The 23,866-nt window shown below is 45.1% G+C and overlaps 1 protein-coding gene across 1 annotated transcript in view; it reads right to left on the reverse strand.

The window, feature by feature from the left end:
* The window catches only part of LOC122945833 (unconventional myosin-X-like), a 98,755-nt gene that overhangs the window by 71,633 nt on the left and 3,256 nt on the right, over positions 1-23,866 (reverse strand). Inside the window, exon 2 of the mRNA XM_044305060.1 lies at positions 7,558-7,656. Coding sequence (XP_044160995.1) covers positions 7,558-7,656 — 99 coding nt within the window. The remainder of the gene's footprint in view (positions 1-7,557; positions 7,657-23,866) is intronic.

The raw sequence follows: 23,866 nt of genomic DNA on the forward strand, positions 1-23,866 counted from the left end.
CCGGACAGCAGAGACACGGAGCAGTAACATGATTAATGCTCTTTGCCTCTCGGTGATCTTTTTACTACAAAATCACAGTGAGATAAAGTTGTCACCGTGATTTTGTAGCAAAAAGGTCACAGAGAGGCAAAGAGCATTATCAATCATGTTACTGCTCCGTGTCTCTGCTGTCCGGGACGGGGCTTGGCTCTCTTTCACGCAGCGGATTACCCGCACAGCATCCACTCGTGTGAAAGAGACCTTTAAGGGTCCAGTCACACGTCCGTAGAATGTGTCCGCACCTGTTCTGCAATTATCCGGAACGGGTGCCGACCCATTCATTCTCTATGGGGCAGGAATGGATGCGGACAGCACACAGTGTGCTGTCCGCATCCGCATTTCCTAAGCGCGGCTCCGGAAAAAAATAAAACATGTCCTATTCTTGTCCGCAATTGCAGACAAGAATAGGCATTTCTATGGGGGTGCCGGCCGGGTGTATTGCGGATCTGCAATGCACTACGGACGTGTGACTGGAGCCTAAGGGTCTGTGAAAACCACTGATAGAGCTGTGATAGCCCCGGGTGCCAAAGTTCCTTATATCAACTGTTTGGTAGAGATGCTTATTGATTATCTATCCCAAGGATAGGTCAGGTAAACCCCTTTACGTTTACATTGGCGTCTGCTACCTCATGGGTTGGACTTTTATGAAAGTTGATCCAGCCCATAAAGTAGTTGATGCCAATGTATCATTGTGAATTTTGGTCCAACCCATGAAGTATTTGATTCATCTTCATAGACATTGGTCCAATAGACTAATGAGATTTAGTGGGGATCCACTTGCTTTCTGGCATTAAGTACCAGGTTTCAGGCAGAGTAAAAAAAAATATGTTGAAGGCAACGTTTCTTTGTCCGGCCAAGACCTGGCACTCATGCCAGAAAGTGGCTGGATCTCCGCCTGATCCCATTATGGTCTAGGGCTGTGATGGCTAACCTCCGCCACTCCAACTGTGGTAAAACTACAACTCCCAAGATGCACACTTTGCTTGGCTGTTCTCAGAACTCTATAGAAATGAATGTAGCATGCTGGGAGTCGTAGTTTCACCACAGCTGGAGTGCCGGAGGTTAGCCATCACTGGTCTATGGGTTAAAGCGGTGAACGGCAGTATCTGGCAATGCCGGATCAGATGACCTCTGGCAGGCTAACACACATGTGAATGTGGCCTAATAGTATGGCCGGCCTTCTTCTAAGATAAAGTATTGGCGCCTCATTGCGATTAGTACAGTGCGGACGGAGCCTTTGCCACTACCGGTGCGGCGATATAAAAATCGGAAGCAGAGATGAGTCACACAAGCATCAATTAGTCACTTCCAGGGAATCAATCTGTCAAATGGTGTACGGCGTCTCCACTCGCTGAGCCTGCGCTGCCCCAGTCCCTCGGTCCCGGCCTCTTCCTGCAGGAAGCTCATTATCTTGGTCTATTTGCTTCTGTCTTTAACTAAAAATATTGTTTTCGAGACCTTAGAGAAAAAAAGCCATCAGAGCGACGGGGCAGAAAAGGCGCGAGCGGGGAGAAAACACTGTTTATGCCGTAAACAAGATCATTGGCTTTGTATCCTGTGAACCAAATAAGTAACCGGATGTAAAGCGCAAAATCCAGGCTACGTCTGACCAGCTGCAGGAGCCTCCAAGAAAGACGGCGAAAATAAAAATGAGGCCCTTTTCAGCTGCTGCCTGACACCAGCTCATTACTAACCACACAGGAGAGTCCTGGTGGCCTCGTGGTGTTTTCACGACAGGGACCCTCCATGGACTCAGCTGCATCTACATGGGGTTCCTCTAGGATATCTATGCCCCTTGACTAGGGGGGAAAGGGTTGCTATGAAGTTTCTAAATTCTCCAAAATTGCTCCTCATTTTTTTTTATCTTGGGGAGGAGGTTTATCTAAAATTAAGTTTTTGGAGCTTTGTCCCATAATGCATTACTGTAAGGCCTCTTTCACACTACCGTTTTTTTTTTCCCGTTTTGCGGTCCGTTTTTTGCGTTCCGTATACGGAACCATTCATTTCAATGGTTCCGCAAAAAAACTGAATGTGTTCCGTATGCATTCCGTTTCCGTATTTCCGTTTTTCCGTTCCGTTGAAAAGATAGAACATGTCCTATATTTGGCCACAAATCACGGTCCGTGGCTCCATTCAAGTCAATGGGTCCGCAAAAAAAACGGAACACATACGGAAATGCATCCGTATGTCTTCCGTATCCGTTCTGTTTTTTGCGGAACCATCTATTGAAAATGTTATGCCCAGCCCAATTTTTTCTATGTAATTACTGTATACTGTATATGCCATACGGAAAAACGGAACGGAACAACGGAATGGAAACGGAACCACAACGGAAGCAAAAAACGGAACAACGGATCCGTGAAAAACGGAACACTGAATTCAACATACTGTAGTGTGAAAGAGGCCTAAAACGTTACCATCCAGGACACGACCCACTGTGGAACTACAAATCTCCGCAGGCTATAGACCAGGGATGCTCAACCTGCGAGCCCTCCAAAACTACAACTCCCAGCACGCCCTAATAGCTGTAGGCTGCCCAAGGCATGTTGAGAGTTGTAGTTTTGCAACAGCTGGAGGGCCGCAGGTTGGGCATCCCTGCTCTCTCTTAAATCAGAAGATATTTACATAAGGAGATTATGGCCAGGAGGACAATTTGGTCCATCCATCCAGCTTAACATATATGTAGATACCATTACAGAGACTACCCCCCCCCCCCCTCTCCATAGACCTGTGGTGACAATCCACTACGACACATGGCCGTCCTTGTTTAATCTGTCGAAATTCACAGTTTTTGTTAAGCAGGTTAATGAGCAAAGTGACTACAAGACAAATGCTGCCCGGTGCGTTATGGGTAATGGCACGCAAAAGAGGAATCCCAGGCAGAGTAACATCAGCGGTAATTTTTTCGCAGTGGAAATGACATTACCTGTGACTACCTGACAGAGATCAAAGACTAAAGGGGTGAGGACCCCACGGGGCTCTCATGGGGGAGGGGACAATTATGGTGGCCCACTTAAACTACAAAGAAATTCTGAATGAGAAAACGACTCCAATAGAGACAACTGGTGTCGATTTCCAGTGGGCTCTGGGCCGCCGCCTGGCTTCTCCTGGACCAGCGGGGCTGGATTTTTTTTTAAGCATGCGCTGGCCTCCTCTAATCTGTAAAAGGAGAGATGCAGCGAAGAGTGGGGCGACATTGGACAGTTGCAATTCCGTACAACACGAATGCAGGTCGAACAGCCTTATGAATACGTTCTAATTGTCAGAATTATTGACGAATATTTCAGAACGTTTTTGTTCGCCCCTTTGATACGTTTCACAGTGAAAAAGAGTCAACGGTCTGATTCTTAGTCGATGGCCCTCGGCTCTATCAGCTTTCCGTAAATTCCTCACCTCAGCGTATCCCGGACACTTCAAAGAGTCGATCACAAAAGATGTCCATCTGCCTTCAAGGCACTTCACGAGGGGCCGTTTAAAAGGCCGTATTACAGCTCTTAAAGGGGTCGTCACTCAGCTTTTAAAGACTGGTGACTGACAATCTACCTAGCTATGCTCTGTGCTGCAGCATTAAAAGGACTGTCCAAAAAGGGTCTGAACAACTTTAAAAAAAAAAAAAAAAGTAACTCTCCACAAATTACCAGCTGATCCCGTTTCCCAAATCCTTCTCGTGTTCCGCGCCAGTCTCTACTTCCTTCATGGTCCCTCTGGAGGAACGGCCAATCAATACCCAAAACAGCAACCTGCCGCAGCCCGTGATTGGCTGAGCAGCGAGACCGTCATGGGGGCCCAGGAAGCATGGGAATAGGAGTGGCAGGTCGGGGTTAGGGTCAGCAATTTATTTTATCTTTTATTTAAGATTTTCTTTCTTTATTTGGTATTTATTATTATTTCTTTTATTTATTGTTTTCTTTAAAGGGAACCTGTCACCTGGATTTTGTGCATAGAGCTGAGGACATGGGTTGCTAGATGGCCGCTAGCACATCTGCTATACCCAGTCCCCATAGCTCTGTGTGCTTTTATTGTGTAAAAAAAACAGATTTGATACATATGCAAATTAACCTGAGATGAGTCCTGTACGTGAGATGAGTCAGGGACAGGACTCATCTCTGGTTAATTTGCATATTAATAAAAGCACACAGAGCTATGGGGACTGGGTATTGCGGATGTGCTAGCGGCCATCTAGCAACCCACGTCCTCAGCTCTATACACAAAATCCCGGTGACAGGTTCCCTTTAAGCCATTCTGCCCCAGGTTTAACTAATTTAAACTCAACCTCAAGAGACACAATGCAAACCCCGTCACAGACAGTTATAGCGCTAATGACCTCCTATGAAGCGAGGGGGCAATTAGGATAAGGGTCCCGGGGCGAATGCTACCTCAGACCAACATCTTACGCACTTGGCTATGCTGTTATATAGTCCTCATTCCCCTATGGCTGCATTATTAGGCATATCTTTCCATGTAGCAGAACAGTTATTATAGGTCTCCTGAAAGGGAATAAGCAGATACGTGAAAAAAAGGAAAATAAATGTAATTAGTCTATAACCAAGCTGGGTGACAACCTCCGTAAGAGCCGCAATGTTGGCATGTTGAAAAGTCACCCAGCTTTCTTAGGCACAGATATCAATTATGAAATAGCTATATCAAGTTATTTCAAACTTTTTCTTTCATTCTAGATGGAATACCCTCCAACAGCAGCACAGAGTGTTTGAGGTTCGAGCTAGAATCACTGCTTTTTCTTCAGTTCCTAAACTCTGCCAGAACCAAATCTATATAGATCCTAAATCCAAAATTAATTTCCTGCCGATTTCTCTCTTAGGTTCAGGATTTCTCATCCTCGCCACGACAAAGGCATCATCTATGGCTCATTGCATCCAGCAATAACCACATCCTGCCCTTTAATCGCTATCCCAGGACCCAGCAAAGGGCATTGACACCCACGGGAAATACATGGGGACGCACGCACCCCGAGTCTGGATGCCGGGCTGGAAGTCCCCGATTGTTTTATTTTATTTATACGAATAATGACATCTTAGCACGAGGGGTCCGACTTAGGAATGCGAAGCATCTTGTATGATAACGCCATCCACATCTGTGAACAGCTGGCCGTCTGGGATATGTCCCCACCACGTAATGAATTACTAAATGCCCTAAGTGGTGGAGGGACCTGAGGCAGAACCGCAGGAGATCACATCCTGGATCAATGGGATATGCAGAGTTAAAAACCACATTAGCAAGGGACATAAGAGCATTCTTTTTTGATGGCGGGGGAGGGTAGACAATGGCTGCTCTGCTTTCATCTGCCAAGCCTACTCAGCAGTATGATATACGATAATTGCCCCCATGTGATGAGCCGCCTGACCGCGCAGATTTTATAGGAAAAGTCTTGCAACTTACTAATAATACACTTTATGGGGGAATTTACTCTCCTTATGCCAGGATTTGCGATTTTTCTGTTTTTTTTTTTGCGACTTTTCAATGCATTTGACGCCGCCCTCACCAAGTCTACGAAAAAGGGGGTGGTGGGCGTGGGGAAATTGGAGTAAGGCTACTTTCACACTTGCGTTCGGAGAGGATTCGTCTGGTGTCCGCACAGACGGATCCGCTCCTATAATGCAGACGATGAGATCCGTTCAGCATTATATTTCAGAAAAAATTCTAAGTCTGAAAGTTGCTCAGACGGATCCGTCCAGACTTTACATTGAAAGTCAATGGGGGACGGATCCCTTTGAAATTGAGCCATATTGTGTCAACTTCAAACTGATCCGTCCCCATTGACTTACATTGTAAGGCCCCATGCACACGGCCGTGTGCGGGCCGTGGAACCGCGGCCTGGATCCCTCCTGAGAGCAGGAGCGCACGGCGTCACTGGTTGCTATGACGCCGTGCGCTTCCTGCTGCAATACAGTACAGTAATACACTGGTATAGATCATACCAGTGTATTACTGTATTGCAGCAGGGAGCGCACGGCGTCATAGCAACCAGTGACGCCGTGCGCTCCTGCTCTCAGGAGGGATCCAGGCCGCGGTTCCACGGCCCGCACACGGCAGTGAACAACGGCCGTGTGCATGGGGCCTAAGTCAGGACGGATCCGTTTGGCTCCGCACGGCCAGGCGGACACCCGAACGCTGCAAGCAGTGTTCGGGTGTCCGCCTGCTGAGCGGAGCCCAAACGGTGCCAGACTGATGCATTCTGAGCGGATCCGCATCCACTCAGAATGCATTAGGGCCGTACGGATGCGTTCGGGGCCGCTTGTGAGAGCCTTCAAACGGAACTCACAAGCGGAACCACGAACGCAAGTGTGAAAGTAGCCCGTAAAAAGGACTAGAAATAAAAACTAGAACTAAGGCCTCATGCACATGAACTAGTATTCTTTTTGTGGACCGCATATGGAACCATTTATTTCAATGGGTGCGCAAAAAAAAAGAAAAGGAAGTTACTCCGTGTGTATTCAGTTTCCGTATGTCCAAATTTCCGTTCCGCAAAAATATAGAACATGTGCTATTATTGTCCGCATTACGGACAAGTATAGTACTGTTCTATCAGGGGACAGCTGTTCCGTTCCGCAAAATACGGAATACACACGGACGTCATCCTATTTTTTGCAGACCGCAAAATACATACGGTCGTGTGCATGAGGCCTAATACTAAATTACGTGCCTCCTCCAGCAGCGCAGGCCTCATCAAGGGTCGGGGTAGCACACGTCGGCCAAGATAAATCAGACCTGTGCGTTTCAGTTTCCCACCAATATTAAAAGCGCTGCTTGCTTTTAATGAACAGAAGTATCCTTGTTCAAATACATTTAGATGGTGGCTCACACAGCTGAGCATTTGCTACAAATGTATCCAGTTTAAAATCTCTGCCAGCAAAACAGCCTGGATGATACATTGCAGCAAACCATCAGAGAAGGACAGAGATGTGCGTTGCCGATTGTCTGCAAGCAACTAGAGCAAAGCCTTAGGTGTTTACTAGTTTCACCCTCTGGATGTAAACAAGAAGGTTTCCACTCACTGACAGCCAGCAGACATCTTGAAAATCGGAAGACATTTTTACAGAGTACATTAGAAAGGACTTTTATTATTTTTATAATCTGTATTTATATAAAACTCCATAATAAATTGGATTCTTATTGAACTACAAAAATGCACCATAGTAAATCCACATATATGTATAATGGAGAAGGTGACTCTTGCTGTATATACTAAAACAGATTATAGCGACATTACTGAAGCTCGTTTGCTTTGCTGTAATAACCATCAGTCTGTGCACTCATGTGTCATGGACTTTTTCTTACACCCAGCAGCCAATCTAAGGAAGAAGAGCTGAAGTGTAAAGCAATTGTAACTTCAGACTTCAATAGATAATGTAGCCAGACCAGAGACACTGATTACAGCTATGTCCTAATGGACCAGAGCTAAAGAGCAGCTGACAGAAGGGAGAAAGCAGCAGGTAAGGTAGTGACGTACTGAACAGGACACATCTGTGCCATTTCTTTCTTTCATCTACCAGATCTTACCTGTCCATAGTCACTTGTAAACAGGACATCTCCATCACTGCAAGAGGTGACCGTAGCCGGGACCAAAGTGCCATTTACAACAAGCCACACATGGCCGCCCTGCAACATAATAGGAGGGCAAAAAGTTAAAATGCAGTTTTAGTCACATCTGATAATATTATACAGTAGATATTCCTAACTTCTGTCACTCCCATCACCGTGGGATGGAGCACAGAGCACAAGAATATAATACTGCCCCTATGTACAAGAATATAACTACTATAATACTGCCTCCTATGTACAAGAATATAACTACTATAATACTGCCTCCTATGTACAAGAATATAACTACTATAATACTGCTCCTATGTACAAGAATATAACTACTATAATACTGCTTCTATGTACAAGAATATAACTACTATAATACTGCTCCTATGTACAAGAATATAGCTACTATAATACTGCTCCTATGTACAAGAATATAACTACTATAATACTGCCTCCTATGTACAAGAATATAACTACTATAATACTGCCTCCTATGTACAAGAATATAACTACTATAATACTGCTCCTATGTACAAGAATATATCTACTATAATACTGCTTCTATGTACAAGAATATAACTACTATAATACTGCCTCCTATGTACAAGAATATAACTACTATAATACTGTCTCCTATGTGCAAGAATATAATGACTATAATACTGCTCCTATGTACAAGAATATAACTACTATAATACTGCTCCTATGTACAAGAATATAACTACTATAATACTGCTCCTATGTACAAGAATATAACTACTATAATACTGCCTCCTGTGTACAAGAATATAACTACTATAATACTACCTCCTATGTACAAGAATATAACTACTATCATGCTGCCTCCTATGTACAAGAATATAACTACTATAATACTACCTCCTATGTGCAAGAATATAACTACTATAATACTACCTCCTATGTGCAAGAATATAACTACTATAATACTGCCTCCTATGTGCAAGAATATAACTACTATAATACTGCTCCTATGTACAAGAATATAACTACTATAATACTGCTCCTATGTACAAGAATATAACTACTATAATACTGCTCCTATGTACAAGAATATAACTACTATAATACTGCTCCTATGTACAGGAATATAACTACTATAATACTGCTCCTATGTACAAGAATATAACTACTATAATACTGCTCCTATGTACAAGAATATAACTACTATAATACTGCTCCTATGTACAAGAATATAACTACTATAATACTGCTCCTATGTACAAGAATATAACTACTATAATACTGCTCCTATGTACAGGAATATAACTACTATAATACTGCTCCTATATACAAGAGTATAACTACTATAATACTGCTCCTGTGTACAAGAATATAACTACTATAACACTGCTCCTATGTACAAGAATATAACTACTATAATACTGCTCCTATGTACAAGAATATAACTACTATAATACTGCTCCTATGTACAGGAATATAACTACTATAATACTGCCTCCTATGTACAGGAATATAATCACTATAATACTGCTCCTATGTACAAGAATATAACTACTATAATACTGCCTCCTATGTACAGGAATATAATCACTATAATACTGCCATGTATGGAGGACATAACTCATAGATCGCAGTCACATCTTAGCAGTTGCAGGTTGTCTCCGTCATATAAAAGAACAGTAAGTGTATGAGGTCCAGTGGAGACGTGTGATGGTTAGGTTTGGTTTTAGTACAGACACTGCCCAGGACTTTTGGGTTAGATTTCTGTAAATTAATTACATAAAACCATATAAGCAGAAAACTGCAGGTAAGTACATTGTATAGCGGTAGAGGTTCGGATACACTGGTCCTTCTAATGACATAACATCTTATGTCACATCTACAACATAACAGCAGCAGGAGAGACAGGAGGGGAGATAGAAGCTGATCTGCGAGGAGCTTGTCTGCCCAAATAGATGTGTCAGTGCAGAGTGCCATCTCCGGGATAATCCGGTCAGGACAACGAGCTCAGGGACCAGGAGGAGGATTGTCACCTCTGGGGACTGAGTGACGAGATGACTGACAGCCCGTCACTGACACACAGACCCAGCAGGGCAGAATAAGTAAAGGATGGAAGGAGGACTGTGAGCGTGCAGAGATTTTACCCAGAACTGCACTTAAATTATTTAGAAGACCGTATGTCATTTAACTCACTGCACCAACAGCATGTGAAGAGAATGGCGACGATACAAATAAGGCCCCTTTTAGCTGCTGCCTGACACCACTACCTTGTTTTCTCACATTACAGCACATAAAAATGGGCCCTTCCATCCAGGGGCCCCATAGCAGCTGCCTGGACTGCCACTGTAATTCGTGCACACTTGCATTGCGCTGCAGCCATCATTGATTTTGCAAGAAGATTATAAAAGTCCTAAAACCGTCCTTTTCTGTCAATATCGTTATACGGGTCCCCAACCAGTACGGTCCCGTATAGCAGATCTTGCACACACCTTTCCTAGATTCCTCGGTGGCAAAACTACCTAGCCCTCAACATTTTCAAAATCTCTGCTTGCTGTCAGTGAATGGAAAGTATCTCGTTTACTACAATTGCATTCAGCCTAGACAAGGGACTGTAAGGTAATGACATCACTAGCAGAAACTTATTTCCAGATGGTTTACCATCATGGGTCTGTAAAATATACTAGACAGGTGTTGCTGCAGTAACATGGATCCTGAAACGCGTTAGTAGATCAGCTAACAGTTGTCAGAAAGTGTCACGGCTCCACGCTGCTTTACAAATAATTGGACAGGACTTGAGGTCTCTCTTCTCCTTCCAATACCCCAAGTGGCCACTTTACTGTATGGACTCATGTGGAACTACTGCAGCTAATTAGAATAATGCTGCAGTGAATGGCTGTCACAAGGCGCCGCGAGACATGACAGGATAGGGACAAGTTAAAGTGACTGCGTTGAGGTGACCTGAATGATCGCAGAAAATTAAAGGATTACCAATGAAGTGGAATCTCACTGTAAAAGTGACTGAAAAAGGCTGTGATAGTGTAAGTTTATCTTCATATTTAAAGGGAGTCTGTAAGCAGTTTTAACCATGCTAAACTGCTGACAGCACAAGATAGGTGTCGGGATAGCAGTATAACCATACCTTTTTGCAAAGCTTTTTATTATGAGGGGTAATGTGAATATGAACTTTTATTCTGCTAGGTTCTGCTCCTGCAGGTGCCTAGGAGTCAGAGCTTCACTCTCTGCATCCAGCTCCTTCACAGCCCCTCCCCTCTGCTTTGAGTGACAGCTGTAGCATCCAACCAGGAGACCACTACAGCCCTGGCTCAGAACAGAGGGGAGGGGCTGTGAAGCAACCCAAAGCAAAGCAGAGAGTACTCCTTGCAAGAGCAGAATAAAAGTTCTAGTCACACTACTCCTGATGATAAAAGTTCCACACAATGTATGAGTTTAATGTGCTCCCTGGCCCCAACCTAGTGCCGTCAGCAGGTTTACTTTTTAAAACTGATGACTGATTACTTTTAAATGAGCGCTGAATTAAAATACTAAAAAGGTAACCAGGTGTTCCCAGCTTAGTGATTATACATGTCATATGCCATCAGTGAGGATCCAACCTCTGGGACCACCACCATCATGAGAAGGGAAAGCAGCTCCGATTAAGTGCTGCATTCCCCCCCCCCCCCCCTTTTTTTTTTTTTTGCAGTGGGGTGTTCCCTGCCACCCGCTGTGGATCAAACTGCAGTTGGCCCATTTCACCTCGATTCCTTGGATCGCCACCGTTCCCAGAGGTTGGATGACTCAGATCCTTACCGATCCTACCGCGGTGGTATATCAAAGCAGTACGCCATCATTTGGGAACACCCCTTTAATAACTCTAAACAGTCATGTTGACCTATCAGGGCCAATAGGAATAATAAAATAAATTCCATCATGCCCTTGAATAAAGATATATTACCAGGGGGTCCTAATATTTTTAAAGGGGTTGTGTGCAGTGGACATCTATCACTAATCCATGGGACCGGAAATACATTTCTGATCACTGGGGTCCCAACCACTGGGACTTCTACCAATCACTTTCCAGCCCCATTGATAGCACTTTCCAGCCCCATTGAAAATAAATGGGTCCGCACCTGTTCCGCTAAATTGCGAAACGGATGCGGATTCATTTTGCGGACGTGTGAACGTGTGAATACCTTACTGAACGTAGTAATACTTTTTTACCATTTATTTAAAATTGCAATACAATTTTAAATAAATAGTAAAACGAGTATATTAAAAGCATAACAATGGTATCTACAGCAACAATATTATTATTATAGTAAAATATATTTTTCTTTATTATTATTAGGTTTATTATTTTCTATTATCCTATTAGAATGTAAATACTACAAGCAGTACACCTCAGTGGATATATGAGAATGCAGAAGGCATTTCTCCCTTTCTTAATGCACAACCTTGAAGACAAGGAGAGAAAGCAGAATCCTAATATCTGGTGGATTGTGTTCAGCATTTATACCCCCCCCCCCCCTCCCCCTCCCAATCAGCTGGGATAACTTGCATCCCCTCCAATGTGTACATGGAATGGAGGGGGGACTGGTGCTATGTGGGCAGCCCCTGTGATGTTACATTCCCATGCGCCCACCGCCCCTCACATCTCTGACAGATGCCGTCCTTACACTTCTTATTAATAGAGTGTCGGATCCGCAGGAAGAAGGCGAGCTCCATAGAGGAAGAGTCTAATCAAGCAGAAATTGTGCTGCCAGCAGCTGTGGGACCCCAGTAAATAGCTCAGTCTTGTACACAGCAGGGGGAGCTGGTATTCACTGAGATGCTGCAGGCAGGTACATATAAATATAAGCCTGGCGGGGCATAGAGGGGGGATGGAGAATACATGCTCAAAGTCTCCTCATATACTCTATGTAACCTTGCTTTGCTGGTTTTGAGGCTGAATTTACAGCTACATGTGAACTGATTCATTCCAGCCTCATCTGGCAACTACTATAGGATATGCCATAAATGCCACCTCAGAGACCCCCACCCACAAGGAGAATGAGGGTCCCTTGACTTCTATCCCATCAGACACCATCCATTTTTGTTACAAGTTACAACCTATGCACATTCAGCCACCTCTTCCAGATAGGTTGGGTCCTACAGGTGCTACCATGTTGTAGTTTCACTGATGCAATATTATTTTTTTTAAATCCACTTTGCAAAAAGCCTTCCGTTTTCTGCATACAGTTCCTATGCAGATCTATGGGTATCCATGGTTACAGACTATATAAAAAAAAAACAACAACCAAAACCTCTTCTGTATAGTCTCATGATTCAGTCTGGCGTCACTACACTCCCTCTGACACCTTCTTGATAATCTACAGATTGGGGCAAATGGAAGGGAGCGACACTTGTCTGTAGGATCAGACTACACACTGTCTGTTTGTAGTCTGTCACCATGGAGACATATAGGCCTGAATAGGAACTGTATAGAGGGAATACATATCTTCTGTCACCTGTAGTGTCTTAGGCAAGATGACCTCCATTAATGACTAGGAAAAGGTGGCCACAAACGATCTACAATTATACAAATTCTCAGTTCTGTTTCAAGGGGTTGTCCGGCCTGGGTGCTGACCAAACCGATCCTTGGAAATTGTACTCAATGAAAGGGGAAAAAACAAAACAAAAACAAACAAAAGTAAAATCACTTGACTACAGTGCTGCCATTCCCACATCGCAGCCCGGTTCCCAGAAGGGTCACCACACAGATGGTGGTCCCGTGACTACTGTGGTCAATCACCATCCTCAGTGTTCACATGTGCAAGAACAGTACGCCACTGCTAGCGACATGTCGCCCTTTTCCTTGTGACCTCCGAAGAGGAGGCACAATGGGTTTTTTTTGTTAGTTTTTTATAATTGGGCCCAGGTTCTGAGGGTGTGGGGTTGTTTTGGCTCCTAGGCCAGACAACCCCTTTAAGTACTAGGTCATAGGTCGGTATAGGTTTCCGCCTCCACATACTTAGGCCTCATGCACACGACCGTTCCATTTTTTGCAGATAGGCAAAACACGGAACCCGTCTGTGTGCCTTCCGCAATTTGTGGAACGGAACAGGCGGCCCATTGTAGAAATACCTATTCTTGTCTGCAAAACGGACAAAAATAGGACATTTTTCTTTATTTTTCTTTGCGGGGCCACGGAATGGAGCAACGGAGTGCTATCCGCATCTTTTGGTGGCCCAATTGAAGTGAATGGGTCCGCACCATGAAGCCTTACCAACATTTTAGTTGGTGAATTCGGGGCATTCAAGCCACAACCTGAGAACGCTTTCTTATGGGTGGAGTTTACATTTGTCCCACCTAATTTCGGTCCAGGACAGGCTGAGTTTGCCGAGACCATCTCAGAAAATTAGGAACAGTCCCTGCAAATTTGGGACGGCTGGCAATCATGTACGTAAAACTAAACAGTATTGCTAATTAAAAGGTCAGAAGGTAGAGATTTTATGGAAAATAGTTGTAGGAATGATATCTGTGACTGTAGATCTCACCTTTACCATAAATGGTGACAGATGACCACGTCCACCCCCCTTACATTGACTGTGGTTGTGTTTGTGCAGCTAGAACAATGCTGTCTGAAGTTGCTCTCAGGGGACGAGGTTAATTTAATTGTCTGCTTCGTGCGCTTGGTGAGCGAGCAGACTGATTACCGTAGCCTCCGAGGTTCTAGGAAGCAGAGCCACCTACAGGCCCAAAACATGACGCATAGTAACTGCCCTTTTACTGGGGACACATTCTAATATATATACACATCGAGGGACAACAGATACCATGCTGGCGGCAATCATGCCCAAAAGAGAATTCTGAGATGTTACAAACATCTATGGCCCGGCTTCCATTTCTCAAACTGCTCTGTAAAATGAAAGCTACATTGTGATTCGTTTCTATGGGCAACTAAGAAAAGTCTTCTGTTAAGCAACTTTGACAAAGGAGAACTAGTCAGGCTTAGTTGCCCATAGCAACCAATCACAGCACAGCTTTCATTCCTCAATAGTGGAACAGGAAATGAAAGCTGCACTGTGATTGGCTGCTATAGGCAACCAGGGCAGTTTTTTCTTTCAGTTTCATAAATCTCTACGATTAGGCCTCTGTTTTCCATAGTTGTCTAGACCTGGTTCTCCATAGCAGCCAATCACAGCACAGCTTTCATTTCCTATTCTACTACTGTAAAATGAAAGCTGCACTGTGATTGGTTGCTATAGGCAACTAATGCAGTTTTTTTCTTTAAATTTCATAAATCTCCCCAATCAGGCCTCAGTTGTCTAGACCCGATTGTCCATAGCAACCAATCACAGCGCAGATTTCATTTCCCATTCTGCTAATGTAAAATGAAAGCTGCGCTGTGATTGGTTGCTAAGGGGAAACAAAAACAGCTTTTGTTTTAGATGAATCAACATGGCCACCTCTATATAAATTATTGTGTCGGGAATTTTTCCCTTTTAGAAACTTTCCCTTTCTGTAGAGATGACTGAAGGCTCAGCAGACAATGGACGGCATTCAGCTGGGCGATACTTTCACCCGCCGCACGGCGAGGACATCACACGGCTTGATGGTGTTTATGACGCAGACAATGAATCATTTGATGGACTCGGCGATGGCTTTGGTTTGGTCTCTCCGAGAAATCATTTCTTCCTTGAGTGAACCGCGAGAATCGTTTTAGTCACGGCGTAGCATCTTCGTATGGAGTCGCCTTCGTCAGCCCGTCACATGACCAAAGACCCCATCACTTCACACCATTCTGGTTGTGCTCTTCTGAAGTGACTGTCTACATTAGAAATGAAACCTTTTTATCAATTCCTCAACATTTCCAAAATCTCTGCTTCCAGGCAGTGAATGGATTATTTCAGGAGGCTGAAAAATTGAGGCTACTTTCACACTTGCGGCAGGACGGATCCGACAGGCTCCTGTCGGATCCGTCCTTCCGCTATTTCGCCGTGCCGCCGGACCGTCCCCCATGACTATAATGGGGACGGGGGCGGAGCTCCGGCGCAGCACCGCAGTGCACAGTGAAAGGCTGCTGGACTAAAAGTCCTGCATGTCCGACTTTTTAGTCCAGCGGCCTAAAAATAGACCGCTGGAATATTTGGACGAAGCGTCGGTCCAGCGGCACGGCAAAATAGCGGAAGCACGGATCCGACAGTGTGAACAGCCTGTCAGATCCGTCCTGCTGCAAGTGTGAAAGTACTCTTACCCTGGTCTCTTTAAATCAATTACAAAAATACATAAAAATCTGTGTTTATTGCAAAAGAGACGCTCATCGTTATTTTTTATATAAATTGCAGGCTGTAGCCCTTCAGTCATTTTTCCTCGGCAGATTGCGCTGACGTTGCGGCCGTCCGGATGTATACATTCCAGGCCACGACTTGTACAAGTGTTGGGAAATACCAGATCTCAGCGCCTGTTGCAACATAAAAGAATTTAGGATGTCAACGATCCTGCCTTTAACAAGGACTGCTTCCCTGACAGAGGGAGGGCCTGATGGAGAACCTACATTAGTCTCCCCGCTGCCCTGAGCCCACTGAGATCTTCAGAAGTAATAGCCCCCCCACTTCCTTTTACATTTCCTTCCAGTGACTCAGCAACTGCCCCTCCTGCTGATCCTCTGTCTGCATTCCTGCAGCGCTGAAGGGGTTAAACTCAGCATCACGGGTTAAGCGCCTGAGCACCCCATAAGCAGCAGACATGGTCTTCCTAAGGGCTCATGCATACGACTGTATGGCTTTTTCAGTATCTTGCAGTCCGCAAACAACAGATCCGCAAAAAATAAGGATGACATCGTGTGCATTCCGTTTTTTTTGCAGAACAGAACAGCCGGCCCCTAATAAAACAGTCCTATCCTTGTCCGTTATGTGGACAATAATTGGACATGTTCTATCTTTGAACGGAAATATGGAAATGGAAGGCATACTGAATACATTTCGTTTTTTTTGTGGATCCACAACGTGAGCCCTAACGCTCAGGATGGGTGTTCAAGGAAATAGGGGCCTGGGGAGGGCCGACAGCCAAGAAAGCAAGGGCTTACTTACATCATTCATCTTTTTTCTAGGAAAGCTGGGTGATGATCAATATGGCTGCCCTGCCCTTACAGCTTCCATAACATTTCTCACTCTAATTCCTAGGAGAATGGGAGACGTCACTGCCCAGATAGGCAGCCGTGCAAGGCAGGGGTCTGGGAAAGCTGGGTAGCGGCTATCATCATTACTAGCAGTAGCTGTCATCTATCTCTCCCAGACAATGCAGACAATATGGGTCATAGGATATTCAGCTTTACAAGACTTCTGCATGGCAAACGCCTGTCTAGTAAAACAGCGATACATTCCTGACTCCCATCATTCAGGGTTCTGGGAAAGCTGGATAGGATCTATAATGACCCATAGGTCCCAAATTACATATTTTAGAGGAGCTGTGACTTTCCCAGACTCCTGAATGATTTATTTGACTAGTAATGCAAAGGCAGGGGTGCACCTAGCTTTTCTGCTGCCTGAGGCGAAAACTAAAAAGCCCCCCCCCCCCCCATGCCAATTTCTTAACCTAATGCCGTTGCCACAATGAAAGTGCTCACTGCCCTTCTGCTGCCCCCCCCCCCCCCCTCTTGCCCCTACCTGGTGCTGCCTGAGGCGATCGCCTCACCTGGCCTCATTGTTGGTGCACCCCTGTGCAAAGGAATAAGAGTCAAGGATGTCTCACTTTTCAACTAGACATACAGACTAAAGCAATGGCTACCCGGCGACACTGGTCGCGCAACACCTGTCGCGGCCAGGATTGCTGAGTAGCGGTGATCCCATAGAAATGCACGGGATCGCTGCAGCAGTCAGTTGGATTTCTTGCGACTGCCGCGCCAATCCTATTCATTTCTAAGAGATCACCGATACTCAGCGATCCTGGCTGCGACAAGTGTTGCACTTGCCTTACCATCCGGAGCAGGGTCTGGGAAAGCTGGGTGGAATCTACAATGATTATGATCGACATTTCAGATTCTATAGAAGTTGTCACCCAGCTTTCCAAGACTCTGGAATGGCAAATCTGCCAGATTTAGGACAGGGCTGCCCGACAAAAAGAGTACAACTACGTTGAGGCACGTGTCGCGCAACATGTTTTGCAATGATAGTAAATGGTGTTGCACTGTGGCGCGACAGTCGCACAAACATCCAACGTCGATGGATTTTTTGCGGCTGTCGTGTTGCAGTCACAGCATGTCACAGTGAGACACCATTGACTATCATTATAAAAAATAAAAAAAATGTTGCACGACTTTTCTGCGACAAGAAGTCGCGCAACAAATGTCTTTGTGTAGCCCTAGCTGTAGTCAGACATCTAGAAAAGCTGGGTGGGATCTATAATGGTCATTTTAATTCTTACCAAGGACAGATCAGGCACCGAGTTATGCATGGCCGTTTTATAAGACGCCAGACTACAACCACCATCATCCCCAGTCCAAAAAAGATAAGAATAAAAATCGGAATCAGGCCTAGTGCGACTCAGGCAGTGACAAAGTGACAAGAAATGTGAAATCATTGACGCCGTAGCGGGAGACAATGAAGATCAGCGGCGAGGTGTGTGGACTGGTCACTGGTGGGATATCACGAGTGTGGGCAGAGGCCTGGAGGGCAGAACCCGGCACGTGACACGGCTGCTTTATCATACAAAACGCAGAATGAATAAAATATGAGGCGGATGCAGGAATCTGCTAATGGAGGAGAAAGCCTGGGGGGAGGGGAGCAGAGATTGCAAAATGGGGGGGGGGGCTATTCCCAGGGTGGTCTGGTACAGCGGAGAAGATAAAGCCTTGTGGGAAAGAAGACAAATGTCATATCATTAACACTTACCGCTCCAGGCAGGTGCATGGAGGAATGCAAGCACACCATAAGGGTGGATTCACACGCGGCAGATTGGTTTGTGGAAATTTCTGAGACTGTTTTATGCATCTGAATGGGGCTTGCAGAAATCCATGCGCTTGCTGCCCAAACAATCCAAAAATGTCCTGCAATATATTTGCAGTGTGTGAATAAGCCCATGATGCATAGTGTAGAGCAGGTAAGTGGTGGTGGTTTCACTTAAAATGGGCTATAAAGGAGTTAAAAACTTGGGAGGGGGGATACTTATGCCATGTGATGTTCCATTCAGTTTGCATCATTTGTGCGATTTGCATTGATTTTGCACATGTTTATGTCTCCGCGGGTTCAGGGTGGTCATGAAATCCCTCTATATTTCAAGCTTCAAAGTGAGAGGGTAAAGTTGCATCAATGCCTTGGTCTCTATTCACTTACAGCGTCCAAAGATCATGCGACTGTCGTCATGAAATGGCAAAGTCGCAGGAAGGTGCACACTTACTGGATGACGCAAATTGTGTGAACCCAAGAGACTTACAAAAGCGATTGCGCCATTCTATATTCTATTCTATGGAGCAGGACAATACGATAAGATTAGGGTTTGTTCACAGGTGATTAGGAAATGTAAAAAAAAAAGGAAAAGTGCAATTTAACTATGATTTTTTCTTAAAGGGGTTGTCCTATGAAAAACACACACACACAGGATAGGGGGCGTGCCAGATTGGTGGGTGTCTAAACACTGGGGCTTCTGCTGTTCCTCCCATTTAACTAGAGCACAACCCCTTTTAATTTTATTTAAAAAAAAAAAGCTCCACACGGTGTACCATAGTAAAACCCGCCACACTCATGTTACCGATCCCCAGCTGCTCCTCATTCAATGCCCTCCTGCCGATCTCTACTTCCTGGTCCATCTTGACACAGGAAATGACCAATTACAGTGAGAGGCGTGTCACCACGGCAGTCAGTGATTGGCTGAGCAGTCACTTCCTGTTTGTCTAGAGCAGGCATGCTCAACCTGCGGCCCTCCAGCTGTTGAAAAACTCCCAGCATGCCTCAGATCGCTGTAGGCTGTCAGAGGATGATGGAAGTTGTAGTTTTGCAACAACCTTTTAACATCACATTTAATGGCCGGAAAACCCCTTTAAAGGATTTTTTCTGTAAAAAAAAAAAATTCTGGTGTGACCGCCATGTTCCCTCCATCTCACAGGTAGCACCGGGCTACAATGTAAGGACCCCACCAAACAGCTCCTACTATCTCAGCTTCCTAGAGCCATGGAAGTGCGATATGGGAGGGCGAGATCCTGGCGATTCCTGCTGTCATCCCTGAATTTCCAGGCTTTGGGCGGAGTTGTACTTTAAGTTCTGGATATGTCTGCCCAGCAGATTCACTCCCGTACACGACAGCACGCAGATGGCCATCTGGGGTCACAGTGCCCGGCCCCTCGCCGCACAGCCAGCCATCTCACATCCTACTTTTGTAAGTCCAACAATGGCCGAGACATCTGGGCCCATTATTAAGTGATATATATAGAGCCAAAGTATTTTCCCACACGGTCGGTGCTCGGGGACACCCCCGGCTGCGATGGTCGCCAGCAGATGACAATATGGTTTCAACGCACTGACACAGTAACAGTACTGGACTCCAGCGAGTACAGGTAAAACAGTCCCTGGCGCTGTGGTAGAACTACTAGTGCAGGGACACCTTTGAAGGCGACCTCCAAATACATTGAAGGGGCATTCTGGCGTTTGTTGTCCGAGTGATACCGCCTCCTTGTGCGCCGAACTATGGACATAAATGCCAGCGCCTTTAGCAAGACTTTAAAAAGTTTTTCCAATTCTGAATTGAAACCACTTTTCCAAATATGACAGACAACTGCTTAGATAACAACCCCATTAAATCATGTAGTCTCTGGGGTCGTACAAACGTGCTGCCTGGGTACAAGGTCATGTCATGCGGCTTCCCCAATTTCAGCAAACCTTTTAGTCTTCATTCTGATTCCCGTGATATGGAGTTGCTATGTAAGCAATTGCCAGATATTCTAAAAAGTGACTGTACTGAGCAACGAACTGCACAGAAAACTGATTCCATTGGAACTCATATATCCCACTATACGTTCGGGTGGACCTAAGGCGCGTGCGACCTCTGCAGTCAGACGGGGGCCTTAAACCGCTACCTGATGAAGATGGTGCCGTAGGTGTCCTGATACCCATTAAAAAATAATACTAAGAATTGTATATCAACATTATTAGACAATGTATAGACCGTTATCAGATAACTATATTTGGAAAGGCAATTTGAGCACCGTATGGCGGTACCGTTTGAGCACCATATGGCGGTAATTAAAACATTGTGTGGCACTGCCATTTAGGCAGTATACTTGCAGTGTATGATGGTGAAGGTACTATATAGCATTATATATTTTTTATTACTATATGGAAGTATCATTTATTTGGGCACTATTCTGTACGGCAGTTATTTGTGCACTGTATGGCGAGTCGGCTCAGACAGCATCGTCCAGCCCTGTATGAGATTCTATATGGAGGACTGAGCGACGCCCGTCCTCTCCCTGCCCCTTACAGATAATCGCCGTCTCTGGTGGGCACGAGTCATGCGGAGTTTTCCCTTGGAAGTGGTTTTGGTGACTCATGAGGCGGCAGCTGGTCACCCCAGGAATGCCGCTGTACATTTGCTAACAGACCAGGTTGATATAATTGGCAGTAAGTCAAGAACCTGACATTACCTAATGACGAGCAGAAATATCAGCCGGGACCGAAATAGCAGAAGGAACAATAATCCGGGCCCCGGGGGACGGGATCTGTTACTCTGCACACCAGATCCGTGTCATTATTACTCGCCAAATCAGGGAATATAAACTTCTCATGAGCAGCTACTGGATTAACCCTGCGAGCGCCTGGCGCCATAGTGTGCACATGGGCGCACTTCTAGAAACCTCGGTGCCCATCCAGCTCCATTCACACACAGTCAGTCAATCAAAAAGATGCAAAATCAATAGCGCCCCCTTCCCCCAGTTGTGTGCATAAGGCCTTTGTAATATGTTGGAAGGTCCGCGGGGGAACTCTTGGGCATCAGCGCCCGGGTGCAACTTTAACCCCTACTCTCCTCTGTGATTATGACCCTGGTGGCAGTTGCATTGAGCAGGATCAGTCAACAGCCTTATGCCTATGACAGATCCTTTTTTTTTACATTTTTTATGACCATTCTTACTTCTCCAGATATTTGGAGCCACTCGCTTGAATGGCCCTCTTAATCGAACCCAGCACTCCCCATATCACAGGGGCCTAGATGGTCATTGATTTGGGGGCCTGCGTGCCTCAGCTGTTATGATGTTCTCATCATAGGAATGTCCGATCTTCAATGACGGCACTATCTGTACAGCAGAGGGGCCGAGGCATTGCGGTCAATGACCCACAGTCCCCAGTGAAGCATTCTCCCAGGCAAAATTCTGTTAAGAACAACATAGGGGACAGTAAGTCATTACACAGGTGGCATTGCTGCCCCCGCCATAGGGGACAATAGGCCATTATACCAGGTAATGTCATTGTCACCGCTTACTGTGATCTCACTTAGCCCAAAAGTTCCTTATTGCGAGTATATATTATGAATTTCACCCACTTTTATATGAACGTATGGAAATTTCTATTCTATGACATGCAAAGGCACGCTGCCATCCGCTGCCACCATGTCTTGTCCCAACCAGGGTGCATTCAGCCCAGTGCATTCCTTTGAAACATACGGCACAAGCCTCGATCTGTCCTTATCCTCGTAATAATTGCATATAGATTAAAATTCAAACAGCGACCCCTATAGGTTGTTAGGAGGAATACGCTCTGAAAACAAAAAATGATTCCAGATGAGGTCATAACTTTTCAGTATGCATGGGATAAACCCCAGAAGCCAGGTAGCCTTAAAAAATAAAAATAAAAATTTAATCTATTCGCACCAACTTTTTGGGACTTTTCTTATCGATTTCTAGGGGTGTTTGTATTATCTGCTCGGAGAGGTGGATCTGGTGTTATTATAGCAGCACAAAACTCCTGACCATATTCCATGGCTGTAAGTAGCATTAATATGACAACCATATTAGGGCTCATGCACAGGACCGTATGTATTTTGTGGTCCGCAAAACACGGATGACGTCCGTGTGACATCAGTTTTGCGATACAAGAATAGGACATGTTCAATCTTTTTTGTGCAACGTCTATGGATCCAGACTGTGCCTCTGATTTCATACAGAATGCAACTATCGTATAAAAATCTGCATATCCCATAATTACTTGCTGCTTGGTGGCATCATATGGCGGTACACAAAGCATCTACTGCTGTGTAGTACACTTACCGACATATAGGCTTATATATCTTTTTTTTCATAGTCATGTGACATTTTCTGGTTGACCCCTCATCTAGATGAAAATAGAAGACCATAAATGAGAATTCTCTGACTTTGTTTGGACCATAAAAACCGCCACCGTTATCTTCACCTTCTATACAAGTCGTTTTGTGTGGATGACAAGCTGAGGGATTTCTTTTTCTCCTCAATATAATAAATGAATCCAACACTTTTAGCTGAGGAACAATATATGACAGCGGATATCGCTCATCTAGACCGGAGCTGAATGGCGGGGTAACGCGAGGAGCCAGATTTAATTAATTCTCTTCACAGTCAGACAGCGGCCCCTGCAAAACGACCAAACAAAAGTGGACAATCTCAGGAGCGAGAATCGAGAATCGTAGGTGTCCAGGTAAAAAGAGGATAAAGATGGATGGACGGCAGGGGGGGACAACGAGGAGCAAATAGGCACGACGAGAGAACAAAGCATTCTTCTCTACTGACGGGAGATGAAGCCCCAGCTTACCCAACACTGCACTGCAGGAGAAGAGGAGGCTCATCACATTTAGCTGCACAGGTTTATTGTGCCAAGAGGTTTTCACCTTCATGTTTAGAAGTCTCATCCACCTTTGTGCCAAGAGGGCTTCACCTTCATGCCCTGCATTACCCATCCACCATGGTGCCAAGAGGGCTTCATCCTTATGCCCTGCATACCCATCCACCATGGTGCCAAGAGGGCTTCACCTTCATGCCCTGCATACCCATCCACCATGGTGCCAAGAGGGCTTCATCCTTATGCCCTGCATACCCATCCACCATGGTGCCAAGAAGGCTTCACCTTCATTCCCTGCATACCCATCCACCTTTGTGCCCTGCAGACCCATCCATTCTGCCAAGAGGATTTCACCATCACAACCTGCATACCTATTCACCATTATGCCACAAGGATTTCACCTTCGTGGCCCTGTAGACCCATCCACTGTTGTGCCAAGAGCATTTCACCTATATGCCCTACATACTCATCCACTATCGTGCCAAGAAGGATTCACCTTCATGCCCTGCATACCAATCCACCTT

Source organism: Bufo gargarizans, chromosome 8, assembly GCF_014858855.1.
Source record: "Bufo gargarizans isolate SCDJY-AF-19 chromosome 8, ASM1485885v1, whole genome shotgun sequence".
Lineage (NCBI taxonomy): Eukaryota > Metazoa > Chordata > Amphibia > Anura > Bufonidae > Bufo > Bufo gargarizans.